Here is a 22442-nt window from a genome sequence, read left to right as displayed (position 1 = left end):
ATAGGAATCACTGGTCTTCATGGTGGAAGACAAACGTAGCAGTAGCCCATGCTATCCGAGCCGAGTTGCAGAAAGCGTGCCGGAAGTCACGTGCTTTTCGTACAGAGCAGTCGGATTCTTCGACCCGTAGTCATGGCAACGGCGTCTGCACCAAGCTCGGTCGAGATGTTTTCCGCAGTAGCCGCTACCCCGAACTGCTTGGGCTTGGCGTCTGCTCGATCGTTGCTGTATCAATGTAGACGTTAGTCGCTTTCGGCCTCCTGATTAGTCGGTTTGGCCTCACTTCCGGCTTCAAAAAAGGTGATACTGAATCTGGCCCGTGTGACTGCAGTTCCTACATCTTTCTCTCTTGCACTGCAGGTCTTTGGTGGAGCATGTTTTCCCTGCCTGGATTCCCGAGAGCCAAAACGGCTACGTCACCACGACCGTATACTCAACGATTGCCACGCTGTCTACGAACGTCGTCTTCGTTAAAAAAAAAAAAAAAAATAAGCTCGCCAATTGTAATTATTCACAGACGTCCTTTTGTGCAACGCAGCGGTGGCTGAGCTGCTGCGCATCACAGGTTGTGGGATCGAATGAGGAATTGGTCATTCTTTCCATTCATAGATCCCCCAGAGTCCTCTCCTGGCGCAGTACTGCAGCGGTCAAGCGATGTGCCACTGCCCTGCGATGGCAGGTGTTGCCATCGGTGAGACTCAATTGGGTTACTTGGGTTGAGTTGCGACCCAGGTTGCTCTTCCCGAGCAACTTCTCACGATGAAATGGGCTGTTGCCTGACAGGGTGGGCAGGTTGCTCTGTACCAGTTTAGGTACAGCATCACGACAAATGCGACTGTTCTTTTAGGGTTTATTTTGCCAACAGTTTCTGGAATGGTATTCTCGTAACTGTTGGCAAAATAAACCTTAAAAGAATAGTCGCGTTTGTCGTAATGCTGTACCTATATACCAAATTGAGAAACGCTTCATTTAGGTAAACATTTATTGCGAGTCGAAGTTTCGGACAAAGTCTGTCCTTTTTCATATATATATATATATATATATATATATATATATATATATATATATATATCGACTGTTGCGGAAATATACGCGCCTCGTAAAATGATTCTTTCAGCTAAACGGGCGCATTGTTCGAGCTCAAATTTCGCACAGAAATGGCATTTGGTCGGCAGAATTGTTTAATACCACGTTTGCTTGGGGTACTTACCTGATTCGAACAGAATAAGTCGGATATTCACATCGTCTGCGGCGACGACGAAGGAAATTAAGCCGCTCTGTCAGCGATCGCACTGGTGGCGCCATCTCGTTTGTTCGCCGCGAAGTTTAAGCAAATGGGGGGGATGTTTGCGGGAAGTTTGAAGGCTCTCTTTCAAATGTTTTTTAATTGGTCACAAAAAACGCAGTTTGGCAAAAACTGCGCGAAATTCGCAACGTTTCGAATGCCTTTAGCAATAAATCTTTTCGAGCTTCGAGTGTCGTCTGCTTTCGTCTGTTCGCTACCGACTGCAGCTTCTGAGTCTGTGCTTTCAGTCTTGCCTTCTTTCGTAAAATACGGAAGCTTACTACCGACAAATGAGACCGTACACTGACGAAGAGAAGGCCATGGCCGTGTCATGGATGTGCGCATCCAATTCCATGCGCTTCGTGCGTAAGAAGTTTCGTGCGGAGTTCCATCGTCGACCGCCGCATCGAGAATCTCTGAAAAGGTGGGTCGACAAGTTTCTGTCAACTGGAACTGTCGGAAGAACGAAAAGATGCGATGTTGGAAGCTCCAGGAGTTTTATTGCTGATGCAATTGAGGGCGCTTTCGACTCAAACCCACGGCTTTACTGCCGACGCGCAGGTTTGCTATTCGGCACCACAGCGTCAACAGTGAGCCGACACCTTAGGAAGAAAGGGCTGCGTCCTTGCTAGGCGAACAAACGAGATGGCGCCACCAGTGCGATCGCTGACAGAGCGGCTTAATTTCCTTCGTCGTCGCCGCAGACGATGTGAATATCCGACTTATTCTGTTCGAATCAGGTAAGTACCCCAAGCAAACGTGGTATTAAACAATTCTGCCGACCAAATGCCATTTCTGTGCGAAATTTGAGCTCGAACAATGCGCCCGTTTAGCTGAAAGAATCATTTTACGGGGCGCGTATATTTCCGCAACACGCGATATATATATATATATATAGCGAAGTGTGCACTTCGTTAAAGGTAACATATTTATTTGACTCGACGTTTTGATCGGAGGACCGATCTCAAGAGTGGTTTGTCTTTGCTGATGTTGCCGCTAACATGTCTGTTCCCACCCCTATAAAAGGGGTAACATCAGGCTTCAGACAAACAACGTCTAAAAGCAGGGAATGGCTACTACACAAGTGGTAGCGCACTAAAACATCCCATCTGCTCCTTGGTTTCGGTTACTGTTGGGTGTACCTCGTGACGAGCACCTCTTTTCCCTTCCCTTGTCTGCCCAGTAGCTTAACGAGTGCCTCGAATCTGACAGTCAGCTGATGCCATAACTAGCATTGAGGGTTCTCGCACAGCCCTCACCGTTCGACCACGGTCTTAAATGGTATTTGCGGTAATACTACGTCCGCCGCTTTGGACGGGGCTGGGGCTGTAGAACAAGGTTCGCCTACACCACACATAAATATCCCCCAAAGTAGAGGACTGGACAGCCAACGTTATGGACAGCCGTCCATGCAGCCGTCGCTGTAGCTCATTTGGTAGAGCCATAGAGTTAAAATATAGAGCACCGGACGCAAAATTCGGAGGTCGTGGTTTCAGATCCCACCGGCGGCGGCGCGCCGGCGTTTCGGCGCACACATGGGCGCACACCCAGCGCACACCTCTACTCATGGAAGGAGGAAAAAACTTTTTTTGCAAATAATTCTAACCGAATCAGCCAAGTATCCCACCTAAATGTAGTATACAACAAAACTAATCATCAAATGCAACCTCTCTGCGAAATTTGAGCCAGAACAAAAGTGCGGTTACCGGCATAGAGTTACCGGGTACCATTTCGGTTTTGGTTCGCCGCCACCGCAGACGATGCGGATTTCCAAACAATTCTGACCGAATCATGCAAGAACTCCACCTAAATGTAGTATAAAACAAAATTGACCATCAAATGCAACCTCTGTGCGAAATTTGAGCCCGAACAAACGCGCGGTTAGGCCGAGATAGTTTTGTTTTCATTTTCTCTGATTTACGCAACAGTCGGTATAAAGACTTGTACGAAAGGCTATCGCCAAACGCCCACTTCCGAGCCTTTTTTTTTTCTGCATGCTTTTATTCCTAGCGCCATTGGAAAAAAAAAATTCTGGAAACATTCTTATTTTTAGCTTAGCTTGGCTTGGACGCGCTAAGGCCTTCGGCCACAGTTGTCTCGGCTTTCCGTGAAAATAACCGAAGTGGATAATATCGACGGCAATCTGGTCGAATGGCGAGCACAGCAGCACTGCGGCAACGTCAGGCGCGTCGGTCGCATGTTTGTAAATAAACACGGCAACAGCTCACGACCACTCCTCTGCATTTACACCCCCGGAACGAAGAAGGCCATGGACTTCACTGAAGTGTGGAACAACACCCGTTCGAATGTGAGCGTCGCCGTCGTATCATCGGATGTGGCGGCGTTGAAAGAAATGATCGACAGCGGCAAGCCCGTCGACGTGCAAGACAACCGCGGCTGGCGACCGCTTCACGAGGCGGCTGCGGCAGGATGCAGTATCGAAGTGCTGGACCTCCTCCTCAGCCATGGTGAGGTATACCCCACGTTGTCACGTCAGGTCTCTCCAAACATGACCGACGGTGTTTGTTTCTGAGCCCACGGAGATATGCGTTTCCTTTGGGCGCGCCTTGAAAAAAAAAAAAAAAAGAGAGAGAGAGAAATGCCCATGAGTACGCCACATGGACGGCCGCAGTGCTTCGGTTGTGCATTAAGTGGTCAAGCTGCGTTGTGGAGACGAAACGCGTGCCTCGCATGTGAGCTGACGGGTTGAAATAAAACATTCGCGTTGGTTTCAGTATAGTGGTTCACTAATTGAAACGAGCGCCCTGCGTTCATCAATCGCCAGAAGACAGCTGCGGAGGCATAGTTTGTTTCGTGTAGTTTGTCTCGTGTAGTTTGTTTCGTGTAGTTTGTTTTGTGTTTGTTTCGTGTTTCGTGTATTGTAGGCTCCCATTTGACCAAGAACACAAACAAGGTAGCTTTCAACAAAGCCATGTGTGAGAAGAATGGCTTCTCGGCTGCGTGCATATTTTTCATCGAAGTATTTTGTTTTTGCAGTGATCAGTGTTGAACGTTCTATGCGTGTGGCAGCGCAGAACGAAAAGGAGAAAGTATTCTTTTTCCTTCAGAACTTTTTCCGTCTGTGTTCTCAGTGGCCTGGACTCCTTTGCATTTATCATGTCTTTAGTACACCCATATTTTCGAACCATATTAGTACTGAGAGTTATTATTTTTTGTTGCTTGCAGTATAGCTAGCTAAATTAAGGATTATACAGCAAACACTGACAGATTTGTCAACTGGATAACTATTTTAGTTCAAGGATGGAGTTTGGATAATTGCTTACGTATGCTCACAGGCATACATTGGGAAACGAAGGAAAAACAGGAATTGCACAAGTATGTTACACTGGAATAAATTTCTGTTTCTGCACTTCAAGGTGATGAACCTGATGATAATATTTCGGGAACAAAAGAGCTTTTCAAGGCGTGGAAAAGCTTGCTGTCACTGAAGTTACAGGCTATAACCTGGCTTCGCACAGTTGTGCATGCTTAGCAGGCTGCTCAGTTTCCAAGCCATATTGCATTATGGTTAGTCTAGACTGCACAGGTATTTCTTTTGTGCACGTGTTCTGAAGTGGCAACGTTGTCACTGAAGAATCGCATATGTTGTTGTACATGTCCAGAGCTTCAGTGGTGAAATTCACTGTGATGTGTTGTTTTCTAGCTGACACAGATGTCGACTGGCGCACGTTCGAAGGTGAAACGGCGCTGCTACTTGCATGCAAGCGGCTGAGGGGCAGAACGCTGCTCGACATTGTCAATCGACTGCTCAGGAGCCACGCCTCTGTCAACATCCCTGACAATGAAGGCGATTCTCCGCTCCTAGCTGGTTAGTCATTTCGTTTTGTTTTGTTTAGGTGAGTGTGAAAAATTTGCACTTCTGCTCTTATCCTTGGCAGTCTGCTTGCAATAGCCACATTAACAAAGTTTACTGTCATCTCTGTAGTAGCATAACAGAAAACCTGATCAAAACGTAACACGAAAACTCTGTGACATCACTGCTAAAGGATCATGTCATTGCATTCTGACCTGTAAGCATGGTGCATAGCCATGTTCATCTGCTCTGAGCCAATGAGAAATGTACTAGCCATAGTAACCTTGTTGTTGCGTGAAAAAAAGCCTGGGTTTTCTTCTCCACCTTCTACAGTGACTGACAAGCTCGCATTTCAGCCATCATTTTGAACGTAACCACTCCCCACAGGTGCTTCTCAATTGCCCCAAAAAAATGCAAAAACGGTGGGACAATAAGAGGTACAAAGAAGCACACACAAAGCACAGAACTTCTGACTTTATTTTGTGAAAACAACGCTTATAGAGGCTATTGACCTGACAATCAAGGAATTCCTGCCCATCTAGGAATTTGATCCCTTTCCTTGATAGATATAATGAAGGCGAGCTGACACAGTTTTCACCCCTTTTGGAGATGAAGTAAGCCTCAATAACCTCTCTTTCGGTTAGATTACCCCTGCCCTGTAAGAGTTTTCGACAGCATAAATTGGTTTTCCTTATCTGATGAAAACAAAGTCCCTTGCCAAGGCAAAAAACAGCTCGCCTTCATTATCTCTATCAAGGAAAGAGATCAAATTCCTAGATTGCACTGCCTTCGCCTGTTTGGGTGTGTACCTTGATTGTCAGATTGATAGCCTCTACAAGCACCCTGTTTTCACAAAATAAAGTCAGTTGGGAGTTCTGTGCTTTTTGTGTGTGTCTTTGTGCCTTTTCTTGTCCCGTTGTGTTCACGCAGTTCTTTTGGCAATCACTATGAACCGACCAGCCCAACATCATGTCTTACTTCAGTATGTGCCTCTCAAGATCATCTATGCATACTTAAGTCCAACAGATCGTACACCCTCTTAGTGTAGGCCAGTTTACACGCAGCTATTTTTTTCAAGTGTATCCGGTGCTCAGATGCATTATGCATTATTACAAGCAACTTTTGTAGCTACTCCGATGTGTTGCAAGTTGAAAGCTAGTTTACAGTATAAGTTATTTCATGGCTATAACAAACGAACTGAAAAATAGCTTGTTATTTTCAAGAAATTAAGGTGAAAACCCTAATATGTGGTGTTTCGAGTCCTAAGATGGTGATGAGGTTTTGGCTTGTGCTGTGGCTTCTGACTGGCTTGTGTCTGAGTGTCTCTCATAACATAACAGCTTAGAATAGAGATGCAGATGACCTTTCATTTTGGTTCTAACCACGTTAACTTGTGGATGGTGAGCGTGGCCTGCATTTCAGAATTTGACTCTGGTGCCCTTCCAGGTGCACTGCTTGACTTTTGGGTCCTGTGCAGTGACTGCCAACTTACCAGCAATGCTGAACCCATGTAATTTACAGCATCCATTTGTTAGCACCTTAACTAGCTATGACCCACAACGGACCCCGTTAGGCAAGAACTGCTGTCAGCTTAAACCTACTTAAAGAGGCTGTGCAAGAGCTTGGCTGAAATTGTACTGTCTATGACTACAAGCACTTGAAACTTGCATGTGACACATAACACAATGAAATTTAAAAGATGACTTAAAAAATACAAGCAGCAATACATACTGAAATTGAGTGTAGGAAAACATTGCCTTTCTATTGAATCAAAAAAGTTTGTAGTGCTTGTTCTCACTGGGAGAGTGAAAAATTGATTCAGGAAGATATTGTTTGAGGGGAGAATCAAAGTCTGTAAAGAGTGCTTCCTACTATGACTGGTCCTTCGAGCAGTGGAGTGCCGGAGGAATGAAGGGGAAGCAGTGCTAAGCTTACCCGCCAAAATTTTATGAGGGAAAGATATACTTTTTAGTTTTCTGCGCATACGAAGGAACGGGATGTTATTTTCTTTCACGAGCTCTGTTGGGGAGTTGGACCTTCTGTATTTATGAAAGATGAAACATACTGCCTTTCTCTCAATGAGCTCTAGTTGATAGATATCTTTCTTAGTGTGCGGTTCCCAAATTTCGAACAAATATTCAAGTGTGGACCTGACAAAAGCGCTAGGCATACTCCCTGTGAGTAGCGCCCTCAGTCGTTGACTGCTGGCAGTCACTGGAAATGGCGCCCCCTCTTCCTTTGGCTAGCTGCCAATGCTTGGCACACTAGTCACTGTATGTAAAATTACTGCGAGGGACACTATGCGTGGGCATGCGTTGTTTGCAGTCTTTGAGTACTCCGCTATCACTCACAGCGCTAACCACAGACAAAGAAGCAAAAGACAAAAAAAACTTCTTGAAGTTCCCCCAAAATGTGTTTGAATGGGAGCACATGGCCAGCCAAATTCTGTGGTGGTTGCCCTGACAATGGTGCCATAAATGCTGCCTTCTGTACTGCAGTGTGCCACTCGTGTAAGGCTCGCTGTGGTGCAGAGGGCAGCATGCACAACGCAGTTTGCTGCGGAAACACTCGAGCGAGGCTTCCCAGCTAAGTTCTTTGTGTTGAGGGCATTCTACTGCTTAGAATAAGAACACTGGGCCTTTAAGCACAAATGACGCCCATGTGCTATGCGATGACCGTGCACGTTGAAGCACTCCAGGATGTCAAAATCAATCCGGAGTGCTCCACTGCGGCTTCTCCCTTCTGACAGTGCAGTTGAAGTGTTCACGAAGGGTGAGGCAGTTTTGTGCTCGCCATCATTACAGCGACCCGTGCTGGCGAGACGGATGTCGTGCGGCAGCTTCTCTGCGTTGGCAGTGCAAACGTGAACCAGTGTGACTGTGGCTTCTGGTACCCGCTGCACGAAGCTGCGGAGCGCGGTGATCTGGCAACACTGAAGTGCCTCGTCGAGCACGGGTGCCACACGCAGCTGAGTGTGCGCGATGAGTGCCGCATGACTCCCATCTTTGTCGCTGCTCAGCAGGGACGCCTCAGCTGCCTCGAGTTTCTTCTCAACACAGCCAGGGCCAGAGGTCAGTGACGCTGGGTGGTGGGAGAGGGCAAAATGAGAGCATGGGAAGCAGGTGCAACACAACATTGTGTGGACAGGGGCCGAGGAATCTGGCATCATGGCACAGCAGTCTGGTGGGAGAGGGTGATGCAAGTGAGGGCAGAGCATAACAGCTGTTTCTGGGGTGATGCATCACTCAGTATATCGTAAACTCATTCTGCCTTCTTACTGCTTTTCACTGGGTCCTTTGCACTCACTTGGTACCAGTCACATGTGCATGTGTTTCGTTCACAAAGTGCTTAATTTTAAATGCATGTTGTAACACAGGTAGAGTTTCCATGTACGCAAGTTATAACACTTGTCGTTTATGTGTAAATGTGACAAAACATTTTACAACCCTGTATTGGCTACAAAATGGCTAGTGGTTTGTGTAATTGGCTCTTTTGTTTCTTTTTTCCACTATTTTACTGATATGCTGGTTGCTGTTCACTACAGGGGAAGAAGATCTGATATTGGCTGTTGAGGTGCGCATGTTTAGGTAGCTGGCACATTGAAGGCGCAGGGTCAGTGTGACAGCAATAGAGCGGACGTTGGCAGGAAAAGCTGTGCACATTGTCATGCTAACTCAGGATTGGTCGAATGGGCTGTCACATCACACGTTGAGCTGTGGAATGAAAATAATTAAAGCTCGAGTTAAATAGTAACTGTGAGGTTGCAGCAAGTCTGAATTCATTATGAAGTTTCATTATGACATGAAAGCAGATAAATTACAATGAAACAAAAAGTGGGGTGATTAGTTGGGAATTGAACCCATGACCCTTAGGTTGAAACTTGGTGCCCATAGCCCATTGAGGCACATTCGGTTAACTTGGCTAAAGGGAGACCTTGTGTGTCTGTCACGTGGTCTAGTATGCTAATGAGTGTGTCTAATCAGAAAGAGGTAAGGAAGAAAGTAGCAAATAACCACTAAAGCTGTTGTGTTATACCCGTATCATGCAGTTTAAGGGTCCCCCTAATTTTATAAATGCCAAGCATCCTTTTAGCCAAGCTTTGCACTTTTCAGATGTCTGGTGGTAGGATACAGTGGTGCCATCCGCGGGGAAGAAGAGAAGGGTGTTGTTTCGCTACTGTGTTGTGTTTGTGTGACTGCCGCCCTCTGCAGGCGAAGACTCCCTGATTGATCGCGGTGCTGTGGACAAGGCCACACCTGTGATGATCGCCGCACAGAAGGGCCATCGAGACTGTGTGGAACTGCTTCTCCGCTACGGTGCTGACCCAAATCGGACCACGAGTGACAACATCACTGCACTGCACCTTGCTGTCCAGTCCAATGCTCTTTCGTATGTGCTTTGGTGCTCACTGAATCGTGAAATGTCTTTGAAAAGCAGTGATCCCTGTGCGGTGGCAGTTAGGTCAGATTGGCATAGTGGTGGTCCACTGTTGGTATAATTTCTATGATGATGATGATGTGAGCTTATTAATCTGCAAGTAGAAGGAAGCCTGGCATTAGGTCAGGCATGCAGCCAGGATTTTTTGGGAGGAAGCGCCCTAAGTTATTGTATTGAGCTGGTAGGGGAGGGGTTAAGGAGGATGGGGGTCTACTCTAGGTACAGTCTTTGTCAAAAATGTACAGCCCAAGGGGTTTGCTTCCAAGCCATGTAGCGGGGCACTTGGGAGTCCTAAGTTTGGTAGGGTTGAGAAATTCAGTTCCTCCGCCCTTCTTGAGATAAGGGTCCCTGAGTACACCAGAGGAGCGACACTGCAGGGCTCAGAAGCAGACCCGTTGGGCTGATATACTTTCCACAAAGACTGTACATCCCCCCACCCACCCCCTGCTTACGTGCCTGCATTATGTGTCAACCGCAGCATAGCAAGGCAAAAAAAAGGAAGAACAACAATTTAACATTGATGCTTTGAAGCTATCACAGCTTTCTGGTAAAAGTGATGTCGGAGTACTTGAGGTCGATGGAGCAGCGTGAGAGCAAAGCAAAAGAGTTGCAGATTTGAACTCGTACCCAGGTAATGCAAAAAGCGTTACATATTGCCGTGTGGCTTTGAAGCATCAGAGACGCACATACTGAAAACTAGGGGCATACGAGGGGGTACCCAAAAGAAACCGGACTTATTTTTGTTTGAACTTATTTGTTCACATTTTCAGCACAGACCTTCAATATCCTTCAAAGTACTCTCCACTTACAATAATACGTTTGTCGAATCTTTCATTCCATTTTTGAAAACATTTTTTAAATTCATCTTTTGTGATGCTTGACAGTCCCTCCGTCGTTTTTTTCTTCACCTCAGCAACATCAGCGAAACGCTTTCCATTCACCTGTCTTTTCATTTTACGAAACAAAGAAAGTAGCACGTGGCAAGGTCGGGTGAGTATGAGGGTTGAGGAACAGAGGTCATGCCATTTTTAGTCCGAATTTGTCGTAGAGACAGGGCTGTGTGAGCAGGGGCATTGCCATGGTGGAAAAACCAGTCAGCCGTCTGCCACAAATCAGGCCGCTTCCACCGAACACTGTTGCCCAATCTTTTCAAAACATCCAAGCAGAAAGCCTGGTTAACTGTCTGACCCTGCGGAACAAATTCTGAATGGACGACTCCTCTCACTTCGTAAAAACAAATCAGCATTGTTTCGAGGTTTGGTTTCACCTGACGAGCTTTCTTGAGGCGAGATGAATTTGAAGTTTTCCATTGGCATGACTGTTGCTTTGTTCAGGATTTAATTCAGGAACACTTGAGTTGTCCCCATAGCATCGCCCTTGAACGTCTTTCTCAATATTTCAAGACTTTCCGTTCCACTGTTTCCGAGAAAAAATCAGAATTTCACCGGCGCATGCTGTTCACGAACATCAGCCATTGCAAAAACGACACTTACACAAAACAGTCGTCACTCTAAAACTCTGCCTAAACTAGTCTGACCTCCTTCAACGACGGCACTCGGCTTACTGACTCTGGAATGTTCGTTCTATGCGCTCCTAGCGGCAAAACGCGGTACCACAGAAGCTGTGCTGATTCAAAAAATTAGTCCGGTTTCTTTTGGGTACCCCCTCGTAGAGGATGTTGCTATAAATCAGTTCATATGGCACTTAATCCAGGCTGGCCACTGAACTGTAACCTTCTGTGAAGTGTCTGGTTGTTTTTGTAGAACTTCTTCGTCCCCACAACACACCTCACAGTGCTCAACAATGCAAGTGCCAGCCCCGTCCTTTCAGAAGAATTTAGTCCTGGGCCCCATACCATGCTTTCCACGGTGTTGAGACCTATTGCGGAAGGTTGTAATAGTTGTGTGCCGCGACTGAATTTTGACTCAGGCATTTGATTTTGTTGGCGCTTTGAATGAGTTATGTGGCATGGCAATCCAGAAGCATTGCTCTCAGGTATGTGCATGTCTGCATACGTGTGCACGCTCACAACAGGTGGCACCACACTGGAAGAGAGCACTTGAGCAGCAGATGTATTGGGCGCTTCGTTTCAGGGTTTTAATTGTTCCGTAATTCAGGGAGCAAAAATGTGACAATATTTTTTTAGCTCTAATTCAGGTGCAAGTCTGGTTAAAAAATTTCCGTAGTTCGGGTTTTGTCACATCATTTTTTTCATTGCAAAAAAGTTTTCTTATTAAACAGTTCCTTTTACTGCTAGACATAAAATGCTGTATCTCTTGCTCGTCCTTTCGCAGACAGTATGGAAATCTCGGGTTCCCAGAGAAGTGGTTGCCAATTAAAATTACTTAATGTGTTACAGATATTTCTTTGCATTCGTTATCAATTTCCTATGGAGCACTGCTGTGTTGAAAAATACTGGCCTGCCTTTGTACAGTGCAAAAACATTCAACCTCACAGCGCCCATTTTAAACCCACTAGGTGCTTGGATCAGGTTGCTGACAGCGTGGGTACTGCTTAGTAGAGTGGCTCCTGTGAGACATCATTTCGGCAGCTATGTTGTGGCCTGTCGCTTCTAAATCGCTCTTTTCAAACTTGCCCTCACATTCATCTTCCTCATGAGAACAGCGATTTTAAAAGAGCTTTAAGATCCCCTGCGGAAGAAGCTCCAAGATGACTTGCAGCGTGTTCTGCTCTGTGAACTGGAAAACAAATGTTGTCTAGAAGGCCCATCTTTTGGGAAAAATCAGGTTTACGCCGATTTTTAAGGAATAAGGTCGGGGTGCAAGAATTGGGAAAAATCGGAGGGTCCTACAGATCTGTGCAGTGACTAAAGAAGTGAATTTAGTCCACACTTTAGAAAAAAATTGGAAAGGACAATTAAAGGGATCCCGAACCAAAGTTTTGGAGCGGCTCTTTTACATGTAAAAAAGAGCTTGACTGCTAAAATTGATAAATGCGACAAGCATTTTAGTGAAAAAAGGCGGATAGCACATTTTTTCCGCGATTTATTGCCGTATCGTTGCACCTGGCGGCCGCCTGTGGAAGCTGCGACTAGACGTCATAACACCCGCGCGCCAACTGTTTCCACAGGAGCACGATTGGCATCGCTACTCACGGGTTTCGCCAGTTTTGTGTCGGCAGTGTCGGAGGTTGGGAGCCTTATCGCTTGGTCTACGCAATCTTCATTGCGACATCGCGCTTCAAGTGACGCGACCGGCTGCCTGTCGGACGAGGGTGTCATGACGTCACGCTGTTCACCTCGCGCCGGCCAGGAGGGCTTGGAGCGCGCTTATAAAACATTGAAAATAAAAACCAGCCACTGAAAAATATGCGAAGAAACGACTAGATTTCGGTGTAATCACATTCCGAGAATCTATTTTCAGCGTTTTTGTTTAATTTTCAGATTTTGCTTCAGTATCCGTTTAAGCTCCACTTGAAGGGTGTAACACGATGGTGTAATTGGTTAATTCCCATATATGCAGAAGGTCATTCTCTGCTAATCTTATGATAGGGGTGCGCACCCTTATGCTAAGGTGTACGACCAACCAGTCCCCTTTAAAGCTTTGCTAATGTTTATCTTACTTTACATTCATACATCCCTGGGAGTCCTCATACCCCTCCTGGTGCAGTGGTGCAGCGGTTAAGCGCATCGCCACTGCCCTGCAATGGCAGGTGCTCCCAGCATTGGGCCTTGTGCAGCCCACGTTGTTCTTCCCGAGCGTTCAATAATTAATTTAACTGCCACCTGACAAGGTGGGCAGTTTGCTATCCAGTGGGCAATTTGTTATGACGCTGCAAGGTCACGTGGCCAAGGTTATCCACCTGCCTCCTGGGTTGCTCTCTGGGGACCACTTGCGAGAGCCATGCTCGTGATTTTTCACTCACAATGCCAACAAAGCTGACACTGGATTTTCTGGAGAATGGGGCATCTAACGCTATTGCATTAAAAAAGGGGTGAGGGTCTTGGGAAGTAGAGATTAAAATGTAAATGATCCTTATTAAAGGTGCACTGAAGAGGAATCTGAACTCTTCTTTTTGCCGCAGGAACTCGATCTACACGTTCCGAGCATTCTTAGAAACTTCGATTTATTTGCTGTGTGTGGCCGATTTCCCTAATTAAATCGAATTAACGTCCGGCTCCCGCCTTTTTTTTTTTTAATTCTCCTCGTACGGTGGGCGGAGTCGGCCAACGCGTGGAGTGCCTTTCAGCCAGTCCCGTGGTGGCTTGCCGCTCTGCCATCGGCGGAGTAATACATAGTAATCCGTAGAAGCAAATAGTCCGCGTGTATTTTTATTTCTGCAGGCTTATCTTGTGGCTATATTATCTGCGAATGAAACTATTTATTTGTGGAAACCTAAAAAACAAAATAAAGCAAAAGCAAAGCCTCCATGGGGCTGGCTGAAAGGCACTCCACACATTGATCGACTCCGCCCACCGTACGGGGAGTATTCAAATATAAAGGCAGGAGCCGGACGTTAATTCGATTTAATTAGGGAAATCGGCCACACAGGGCAATAAGTCGCAGTTTCTAAGAATGCTCGGAACGTGTAGATTGAGTTCCCGCGGCAAGAAGACGAGTTCAGATTCCTCTTCAGTGCACCTTTAATGCTCCATAATAAGCATTGCATAGGACAGCATTAATTGGAGATCAGTTTTTGGGAAGGGCCTTTGTCCTGATGATGATGACTGCTGTCCTCCCGCAGTTGCCTGAGGCTTCTCCTCGACGCCATGGACATGAAGAAGCTCCTCAGGGATTGCCTGCAGCCATTCCAGTGGTCAGAGGCACACACCCCTGCGAGTGAGCCGGAGGCCATGATTTCACCCCTGCACATAGCCATAGAGTGGGGCAGGTGAGGGCTCATTCATGTGGTGTATTCGTGAACCCTGGCACTTCTGAATAGCACCTTCGGCTGCTTCGAGGGATTCACTCATGTATGAAGGTTGATTGGGCTGCAGTGTGAGGTGTAGTTATTTTATAGAACAAATCGAAGTTTGCTTGTATTCGCCAGGCTACCAGGTTCTTGTGACAGAAAGGAAGCTTTTGCGGCTGTAGAAGGTCGAGAAATTAAGTGCAGGCATCGCTGCCATCGGCTGGTCTCAAACCAAATTGCAGTTTATGTATTTATGGTTGCAGGTCTCTGAGGCTGGGCTACACCACCATTCACTTCCAAGCGGCGATGGCGAAGCCGTGTTTAGTGTCATGAGTTTGAAGCCAGTGGCACAAAAGGGGGTGTTAGAGCGCCAGCTCTTTGCACTTGACCCGGTTTGACGGCTGCGATGGCTTTTGTCTGCAAATGCTGATTTGCACCACCGCTCATAGAGCGCGCCACGAAACCATGCTGGGGTGCATGCGGCCAGCGCTATTCTGTGTCGCTGCACATTGAGGGTGCTGTGAAACCGAGTGGCATAGCTCATGGCGCCACTTCTCTTCCTTCATATAGGCCGTGTCCTATGCTTCTCGTAGAATTCAACTTACCTTGACTGGCGAGTTTAAATCAGAGCGATAACTGTCGAGAGTGAACATGCCTCTAAATAATTCTCGGATGACTTCTCGGTCACACTTGTGCCATCACCCTTACTAGTGCTGCAGTCGGCATCGCTGCTGCACTCCCGCGGCACACCGTCGTTCACCGAAATTTAACACTCCGCAAACAACCAAATGTTTAGGGGAATCCCGCAAGGTGGAGTAGATTTTTAATAAGGGAGTAATTACTCATTGACATCCGCCCAAGCGCAGCCATTCGGCTACAGAGGAAAGCTACACAGCTTCCTCAGAAACTTCGCAGTTAAAGAAAATTTCGTCCTGGTCCGGGGTTCAAACCCGGGACCACCGCTACACCGGGGCAGTCGCTCTACCAATTGAGCTAACCGGGACGGCAAGTTTATGGTGGGGCGAGAGCAAATTGATCAATAACTCGAAGCGGGAACAGTAACTCGAAGTGGGAACTCACTGTTCCCACTTCGAGTTATTGATCAATTTGCTCTCGCCCTACGATAAGCTTGCCGTCCCAGTTAGCTCAGTTGGTAGAGCGACTGCTCTGGTGAAGCGGTGGTCCCGGGTTCGAACCCCGGACCAGGACGAATTTTTCTTTAACTACGAAGTTTCTGAGAAAGCTGTATAGCTTTCCTTTGTAGCCTTATGGCTGCGCTTGGGTGGATGTCAATGAGTAATTACTCCCTTATTCCGCAAACAACCGCACCACGACAGCGTGGGACAGCTGAAGATTTTGCCTTGCTGCAGCTGCCACACCTGCATCAGACGTTCTGAAGCATTGAACTGGGGGCACTGTTGCCTTGAGTGCAAAGAATGGCAAGTAGCTGTAAACGAGCACCAAACGCTTACCGGACCCAGATCACTCATGGCAGGTGATGAAGCAGGACAGTAAAAACTTGGCCGGCAGTCAGACAGAGCCAGAGAGAAACCGTGCGTGAGCAGTGTCTGCTCAGCTGCCGTTGTACAGAGTGGCCACAGTGGCAGTGACAGGAACAGCGGTCGTTCTGCCAACACTACCATGAGCGCAGTAAAAGCTAAAAGAAATGTTAACATCCTTCCGCACAAATGCACAGAATAGCCAAATGCTGCTGCATAGAGCCATAGAGCAAACATAAACTTGTAACCACATCATAACATTCCTGATATCTCGTTTGTCTTGCCCTTATTGATGGTAAAATAAAATTGCAAAATTGTCTGTCTGGCGTATCTGGTAAGGTTGGTTTTGGTTTTTGAGGAAAGGAAATGGCGCAGTATCTGTCTCACATATCTCGGCAGACACCTGAACCCCACCAAGGTAAGGGAGGAAGGTAGGAGTGAAAGAAGAAAGAGAGAAAGAGGTGCTGTAGTAGAGGTCTTTGGAATGATTAAGACCACCTGGGGATCTTTAACGTGCAAGTGCACTGACACACCCACTGACACACCACACCTTTTGCGTTTCGCCTCCATCAAAACGTGGCTGCCACGGATGGGTTCGAACCCGGGTACTCCGGCGCCTGAACCACTGAGCCACCATGGTGGGTTATTGATGGTGCCGTGTTTTGGTTTCCACTGTAAGTCTACCACCCAACTTTGGATTTTCGAATTAAAAAAAGAAATGTTGACTTTCAATCGTGTTAATACGATGCTGCCCGGTGGATTTCAGCAATGAAACTTCAGGACGGCATAAAAGCAAATAGAGCAATTTTACGGATGTCAAAGCCACATTCCCTCTCAAGGGACTATCCAGCGGTTTTACCTGCACAGGCATTACTTGAGATACTAACCCATCTGAGTTTCCAATATGCTATCTTTGCTTTTACCTGCCACAATGGCAGAGTGGTGTGAGGTTCTACTGCTGAGGTTGAGGTCGCGGATTTAATCCCACCCACATTTTGATGGTAGCAAAATGAAAGACACCCATGCTTTTTATGTGTTGTGTGCAAGTAAAAAAAAAAAAAGAGTACCCAAGGACACTGAAATTAGTCCAGAGTCTTCCACTATGTGGACTCTCTCTCTCATTTCGCCTCCTGTTCCCTTCCCTCATGTGTGGCTTGGGTAAGACAGTTGCTGTGCCATTACTTTTCTCGTAGCCAGCCAACCTTATCCGGAGGCCTTCACAGCGGCATTCCTCATAGCCTGTACAGTAGAATCTCGATGATACGATTACGGCTGATACGAATTTCGGGATGATACGAATTTAAAGAATGCTTTGAACGGACTACATGGTACAGAATACGTTAAGATTCGGCGTGATACGAACACTTTCTGAACCCGCCGCGGATGATACGAACGCGCAAACCAGCGGCGCATGCGAGCGGGCCGGCGCGGCTGGTCTCCAGAGGAGAGGGGAACACCCGCCGCGGCCGCCGTTGACTCCTCTCCACCCCTCGCCGCGGAATACACGAACGAACGTTGCACGAGCGCGCAAACCGAGCCACTGATGGCACGCAGATGTGGAGAGGGGTTTCCAGCTGCCTCCTCTCCATCCCGCTAGCCATCCTACCCTGTGGGGTTAAAAAGGGGGGGATAAACACGTATTCCCCGCGCTTAAGCGCGGCTGACATGGTTCAAAACCGCGCTGACCCCACCCCGTGGTCGCGTACGCTACCGAGCGCACGCCGACCGCGGCGGGCCTTGCTCTGCGGGAACAAAGGAACGACACACTGGCTGACACAAACAAGGCATTTATTGCTATAGCAACAATAACGCCAGCTAGCAACAAAATACACTGAGGAATCTAGGATGTCCGACTCACCAGCACGGCTACGAGCGAACGTCCGCCCACGGTAGGGCAAAGGGAACTCCGAGGTCGAGCGGGACGGGCACGGCGGGAGTAAGTTCCGACCGAGAGGCGCCCGTCGACGAAGAGCGAAGCTGCGAGCGAAACGTCCGTTCGCTTCCCGTTGCCGAGGGAGAAGAGACCTAGCCTTCCCCCGCGCGCGAGCGGCCAAACACGCCATCCGTGGCGCTGCTGTCGCTGCGACGCGAGCGCCCTCCCCTGTTAGCTAGAGTAACCAAACTAAAGGGAGTGCTTTTCGGGGGCAGCTAACAACAGTGGGGTGCAGTGCGGGAAAGTGAACGCAGGGGACGAAGGGGTCCCCACATCCCCCCAACCTTAAATAGACCCACGCGCCTGCAAGTTACATGCTATGGAGGAGTCTCCTGGTCTTCATGCACTTGGGGCAGGTCGTGCAGCGGAGGTCACGCCGACAGGGTGCACGCAGTCTTCCGCGGTATTCCGAAGGCGGCGTGAAGGTCTCCGCTGGGACGACTCGCATGGCCCGCGGGCTATGTGCCCGCAGACCCGCTAAGAGGAGGGCCGGTTGACCACTGCAGGCCAAGATTCCGCAGTAGTCGCCAGGGCAGCAGCAGCCGGAGGTGGCTGCTGTCTGGTCTCGCCACGGCTGCCCGGGATGGATGCGGCGAACAGGATACAGGCCGCTCCGTCGCAGCAGGCGGCAGCGAGACGATGTGCACACGCCAGCAAGCCGGAGTGGCTCCACTGGATCTGAAAGATTGCCAAAACACACATCGCATGCCTTTAACGTAGGTCACGGGAGGGGAAACGGCGTACACAAGGGCCACGTGGCTCAATGCTCAACTCGCTAGCAAAACGTGTCAGGCGGCTGTGCAACGCAAAGTTCGAGTGAACAAAGCCCTTTCTTGAGTTGAACGAGAATGCTCGTTTCATGCGAGGTTAAAAAAAAACGGGTGGGCCAGCAAAGTGCGCCCCCTCTCAATACCACGGTCCGGTGGTCGTGTCACTTTTGACAAGGTGCAGGCAGCTATGAATAGCCTTAGGCCTCACTACCACTGTGAAGGTCGACGACCCCCAACAAAAGAAAGACCCGAAACGGGTTTCGTGCGCACAGCCGCGAGGAGACATCAGCGTTGTGGGGTGGTCCTCCCCGCTCGCTGCACGAAGCAGCTGCTGAGTGATCGGCGCCCACCGTATCGGACGGTGTCGGAACGCCCGGTGCCGAGCTGCAATACCAGCGAGCTCGTAACGGCACCCGTGGCCCCAGGCCACCCGGCTCCCAGAGCCGCGACTCCCAGAGTCGAAAAAGAGACAGCGAGAAAATATATACAGAAAACTCGGACCACCCACGCGGCTTCCGTACTCACTCGCTTCGGGCTCGGCAACTCCGCGGGCGCTAGGCCTCGCGCTCCCTCGATGCGGACCAAGTGGTTCTTGAAGAAACTCCAGGAAGAAAACTTCACAAAAAAAAACATGCTGAGCATGTCGAAAAGTTCAAACATGCTGCAGCGCAATACACCTCGCACTCAAGAAAGCATGCCGCAGGTCCTAGCGATCAAAATTCACTCTAGGCCTAGCACTTGTCAAGTCCGGACAAAGAGCGTTCCTCGAACCGAACAGACTGTCGTCCAATGTTCCAAGAGCAGGCCCCACGTTGGGCTGCCAGATATGGGGTTTAAAAGGGGGAGATAAACACGTATTCCCCGCGTTTAAGCGCGGCTGACATGGTTCAAAACCGCGCTGACCCCACCCCGTGGTCGCGTACGCTACCGAGCGCACGCCGACCACGGCGGGCCTTGCTCTGCGGGAACAAAGGAACGACACACTGGCTGACACAAACAAGGCATTTATTGCTATAGCAACAATAACGCCAGCTAGCAACAAAATACACTGAGGAATCTAGGATGTCCGACCCACCAGCACGGCTACGAGCGAACGTCCGCCCACGGTAGGGCAAAGGGAACTCCGAGGTCGAGCGGGACGGGCACGGCGGGAGTAAGTTCCGACCGAGAGGCGCCCGTCGACGAAGAGCGAAGCTGCGAGCGAAACGTCCGTTCGCTTCCCGTTGCCGAGGGAGAAGAGACCTAGCCTTCCCACGCGCGCGAGCGGCCAAACACGCCATCCGTGGCGCTGCTGTCGCTGCGACGCGAGCGCCCTCCCCTGTTAGCTAGAGTAACCAAACTAAAGGGAGTGCTTTTCGGGGGCAGCTAACAACAGTGGGGTGCAGTGCGGGAAAGTGAACGCAGGGGACGAAGGCGTCCCCACAACCCTCACCTCCCTTTTGTAACCTGTAGCACGGCCGGTCTCGAGGGGTGCGCGCTCGCTCTTTTTTAAGAGCGTGCGCCCCCCTCGAGACAGATCGTGCCTGTAGCAGCCTGACGAGCCAAGGGCGGCAAAGGCGAGTCACGTGCCCGGTCACCCATTTGCTGGCAGCTCATTGGTCTATCGAAAAGTTGTCTCGCCAGCTGCTCCCAGGAAGCCTGTGCCGCTGTCTGCCGCCGCCGCAGTTCTCCGTTCGCCGCCTCTTTGTGAGCTTCGCTGTATCGTGGCATCGTGAACTGCGCAAATTTGACAAGGACGCAAGCGTTCGCAGCTGCCGACATGTCGCGGAAGCGTAAAGCCCTCTCTTTTAAGGAGAAGCTTGAGGTGCTGAAGAAGGTTGACGAAAACCCCAAGAAGAAGCGCGTCGACTTAGCGAAAGAGCTAGGGTTAGCGCCGTCGACGCTCTGCACCATTGTTGGGCAGCGAGAGGTGATCTTAAAGAATGCGCAGCACTTCGGTGTGAACGTCAAGCAGGCGAAAACGGCGACCCATGTCAAGCTGGAAGAGGTCCTGCTGACTTGGTTCCGCGAAGTGACGGCGGCCGGCGTCAACGTGGACGGCAAGGTGCTGCGTGAAAAAGCCGACAGCATCGCACTTGCGCTTGGAATTGAAGGTTTCCAAGCGTCTGGCGGATGGCTGCACCGCTTCAAAGAGAGGCACGGACTTGTCTACCGGGTCGTCTCAGGTGAAGGCAAGAAAGTGGACGAGGCAGCTGTTGACGAGTGGCTGGACACGCTGCCGGCGCTGATTTCAGATTACGCGCCACGCGACATATTCAATGCCGACGAGGCGGGCCTCTTCTACAACCTTCAACCGGAGAGGAGTTTGTGTGTGAAAGGACAGGCATGCCAGGGCGGCCAGAAGAGCAAGGAGAGAGTTACAGTACTCTTTTGTTGCAATTCGGATGGATCCGAGAAGCTCCAGCTTACCGTCATCGGTAAGTCCAAGAAACCGAGGTGTTTCCGATCGGCGGAACGTTTGCCTGTCATTTACAAAGGCAATCGAAAGGCGTGGATGACTGCAGATTTTTTCCGCGAATTTTTGACAAGCCTTGATCGCAAAATGGCGTCAAGAGACCGGAAAATTTTGCTTTTCATGGACCAGTGCTCTGCCCACCCAAAGGAAATGTTGTTCAATAACCTGACAGTCAGGTTCCTGCCGGCAAATACTACGAGCCACCTGCAGCCACTGGACGCTGGGATAATACGAAATGTGAAGCATCATTTCAAAGGACTTTTAGTGAGGCGTCTGCTGGCAAAAATTGACCGCAAAGAAGCCAACTTGCGGATCAGCCTCTTGGATGCTTTACACTTTATAGCTATGTCCTGGGATAGTGTAACTCCAGAGACAATCTCAAACTGTTTTAGAAAGTGCGGATTTGCCATCGGGCGTGATGCGGCCTCCGCGGGAGATTGCCAAGAGCCAGATGAAGACTTGACCATTGATGGCTGGGACAGCTTGGAAACTGAAGCTTCGGCTCGAGACTTCGTTACCGCGGACGACAACGTCGCGACTTGCGGGCTAAGGTCTATTGAAGACTTGGTTAGCGAGCAAGCAGATGATGGCGAACATGAACCTGACAGCGATGGTGAAGACGCCGACGAGTGTGATCAACCGCCGTCAACGGGAGAGACTCTTCACGCTCTGGACGTTCTGCGCCGCACCGTAAGTGCCGGCAGCGTGAGCGACGAAACCGCTGCATGGTTTTATGCATTTCAGGCGGGGCTTGTCCGCGACATCGATGGCAAAAAAGTTCAGACAAGCATTACGGACTTTTTCGGCCGGAAATAGCTCGCCATAATAAAGTTTGGTTCATTTTTGTGTTCGTTCTCATGTTGAAGTTGTCTTCTTTTGGATCATACGAATTCGGGATGATACGAATATTTTGCGTGTTACCTTGAAATTCGTATCATCGAGATTCTACTGTACCAAATTTCGCTGTTGAATGAATAACATTTTGGGGGCAATGTGTTGAGAAGAGCTTTCAAAGTGTTTGAAAGGCTCACATTTTACAAAGTGCCTGTTGCTTACCTTGTTCCTACCTATGGCGTGTTGTGTTTTCTTTTTCTGTTGTTGAAATTAATTTTCAGTGTTCCCAAACTGCAGTTCTCATGTGACACATGCATGTTTGTGCAACAAACTTGGCTAATTAGTGTGGGTTCTTTTTTCTTACCAGTGGAATGAAATCGAGTAGGTGCCACATAGTGTTTACTGTGAGCTAAAGGTTACCGGAGTAGAACACTGTAGCACATGTACAAGCCGGTAATGAATCCCGCAAAGAAGCAGTAACTTGTCCACAGTGATGGTTTTATGAAAGGCCACGATATGCTTTGCATTGCTCACGTCACTGGT

General features: G+C 48.8%; 1 protein-coding gene across 1 annotated transcript in view; it reads left to right on the top strand.

The window, feature by feature from the left end:
- Nucleotides 1-3230: 3230 nt before the first annotated feature.
- Nucleotides 3231-22442, top strand: part of LOC149332816 (uncharacterized) — a 34146-nt gene continuing 14934 nt past the window's right edge. Inside the window, exons 1-5 of the mRNA XM_089558414.1 lie at nucleotides 3231-3753; nucleotides 4950-5114; nucleotides 7904-8170; nucleotides 9311-9488; nucleotides 14241-14387. Coding sequence (XP_089414540.1) covers nucleotides 3483-3753; nucleotides 4950-5114; nucleotides 7904-8170; nucleotides 9311-9488; nucleotides 14241-14387 — 1028 coding nt within the window. The 5' untranslated portion in view covers nucleotides 3231-3482. The remainder of the gene's footprint in view (nucleotides 3754-4949; nucleotides 5115-7903; nucleotides 8171-9310; nucleotides 9489-14240; nucleotides 14388-22442) is intronic.

Source organism: Amblyomma mixtum, chromosome 8, assembly GCF_055824585.1.
Source record: "Amblyomma mixtum isolate Tamu chromosome 8, ASM5582458v1, whole genome shotgun sequence".
NCBI classification, from domain to species: domain Eukaryota; kingdom Metazoa; phylum Arthropoda; class Arachnida; order Ixodida; family Ixodidae; genus Amblyomma; species Amblyomma mixtum.
The sequence above is the reverse complement of the archived record's forward strand: the minus strand, read 5'-3'. Positions and strand labels throughout refer to the sequence as shown.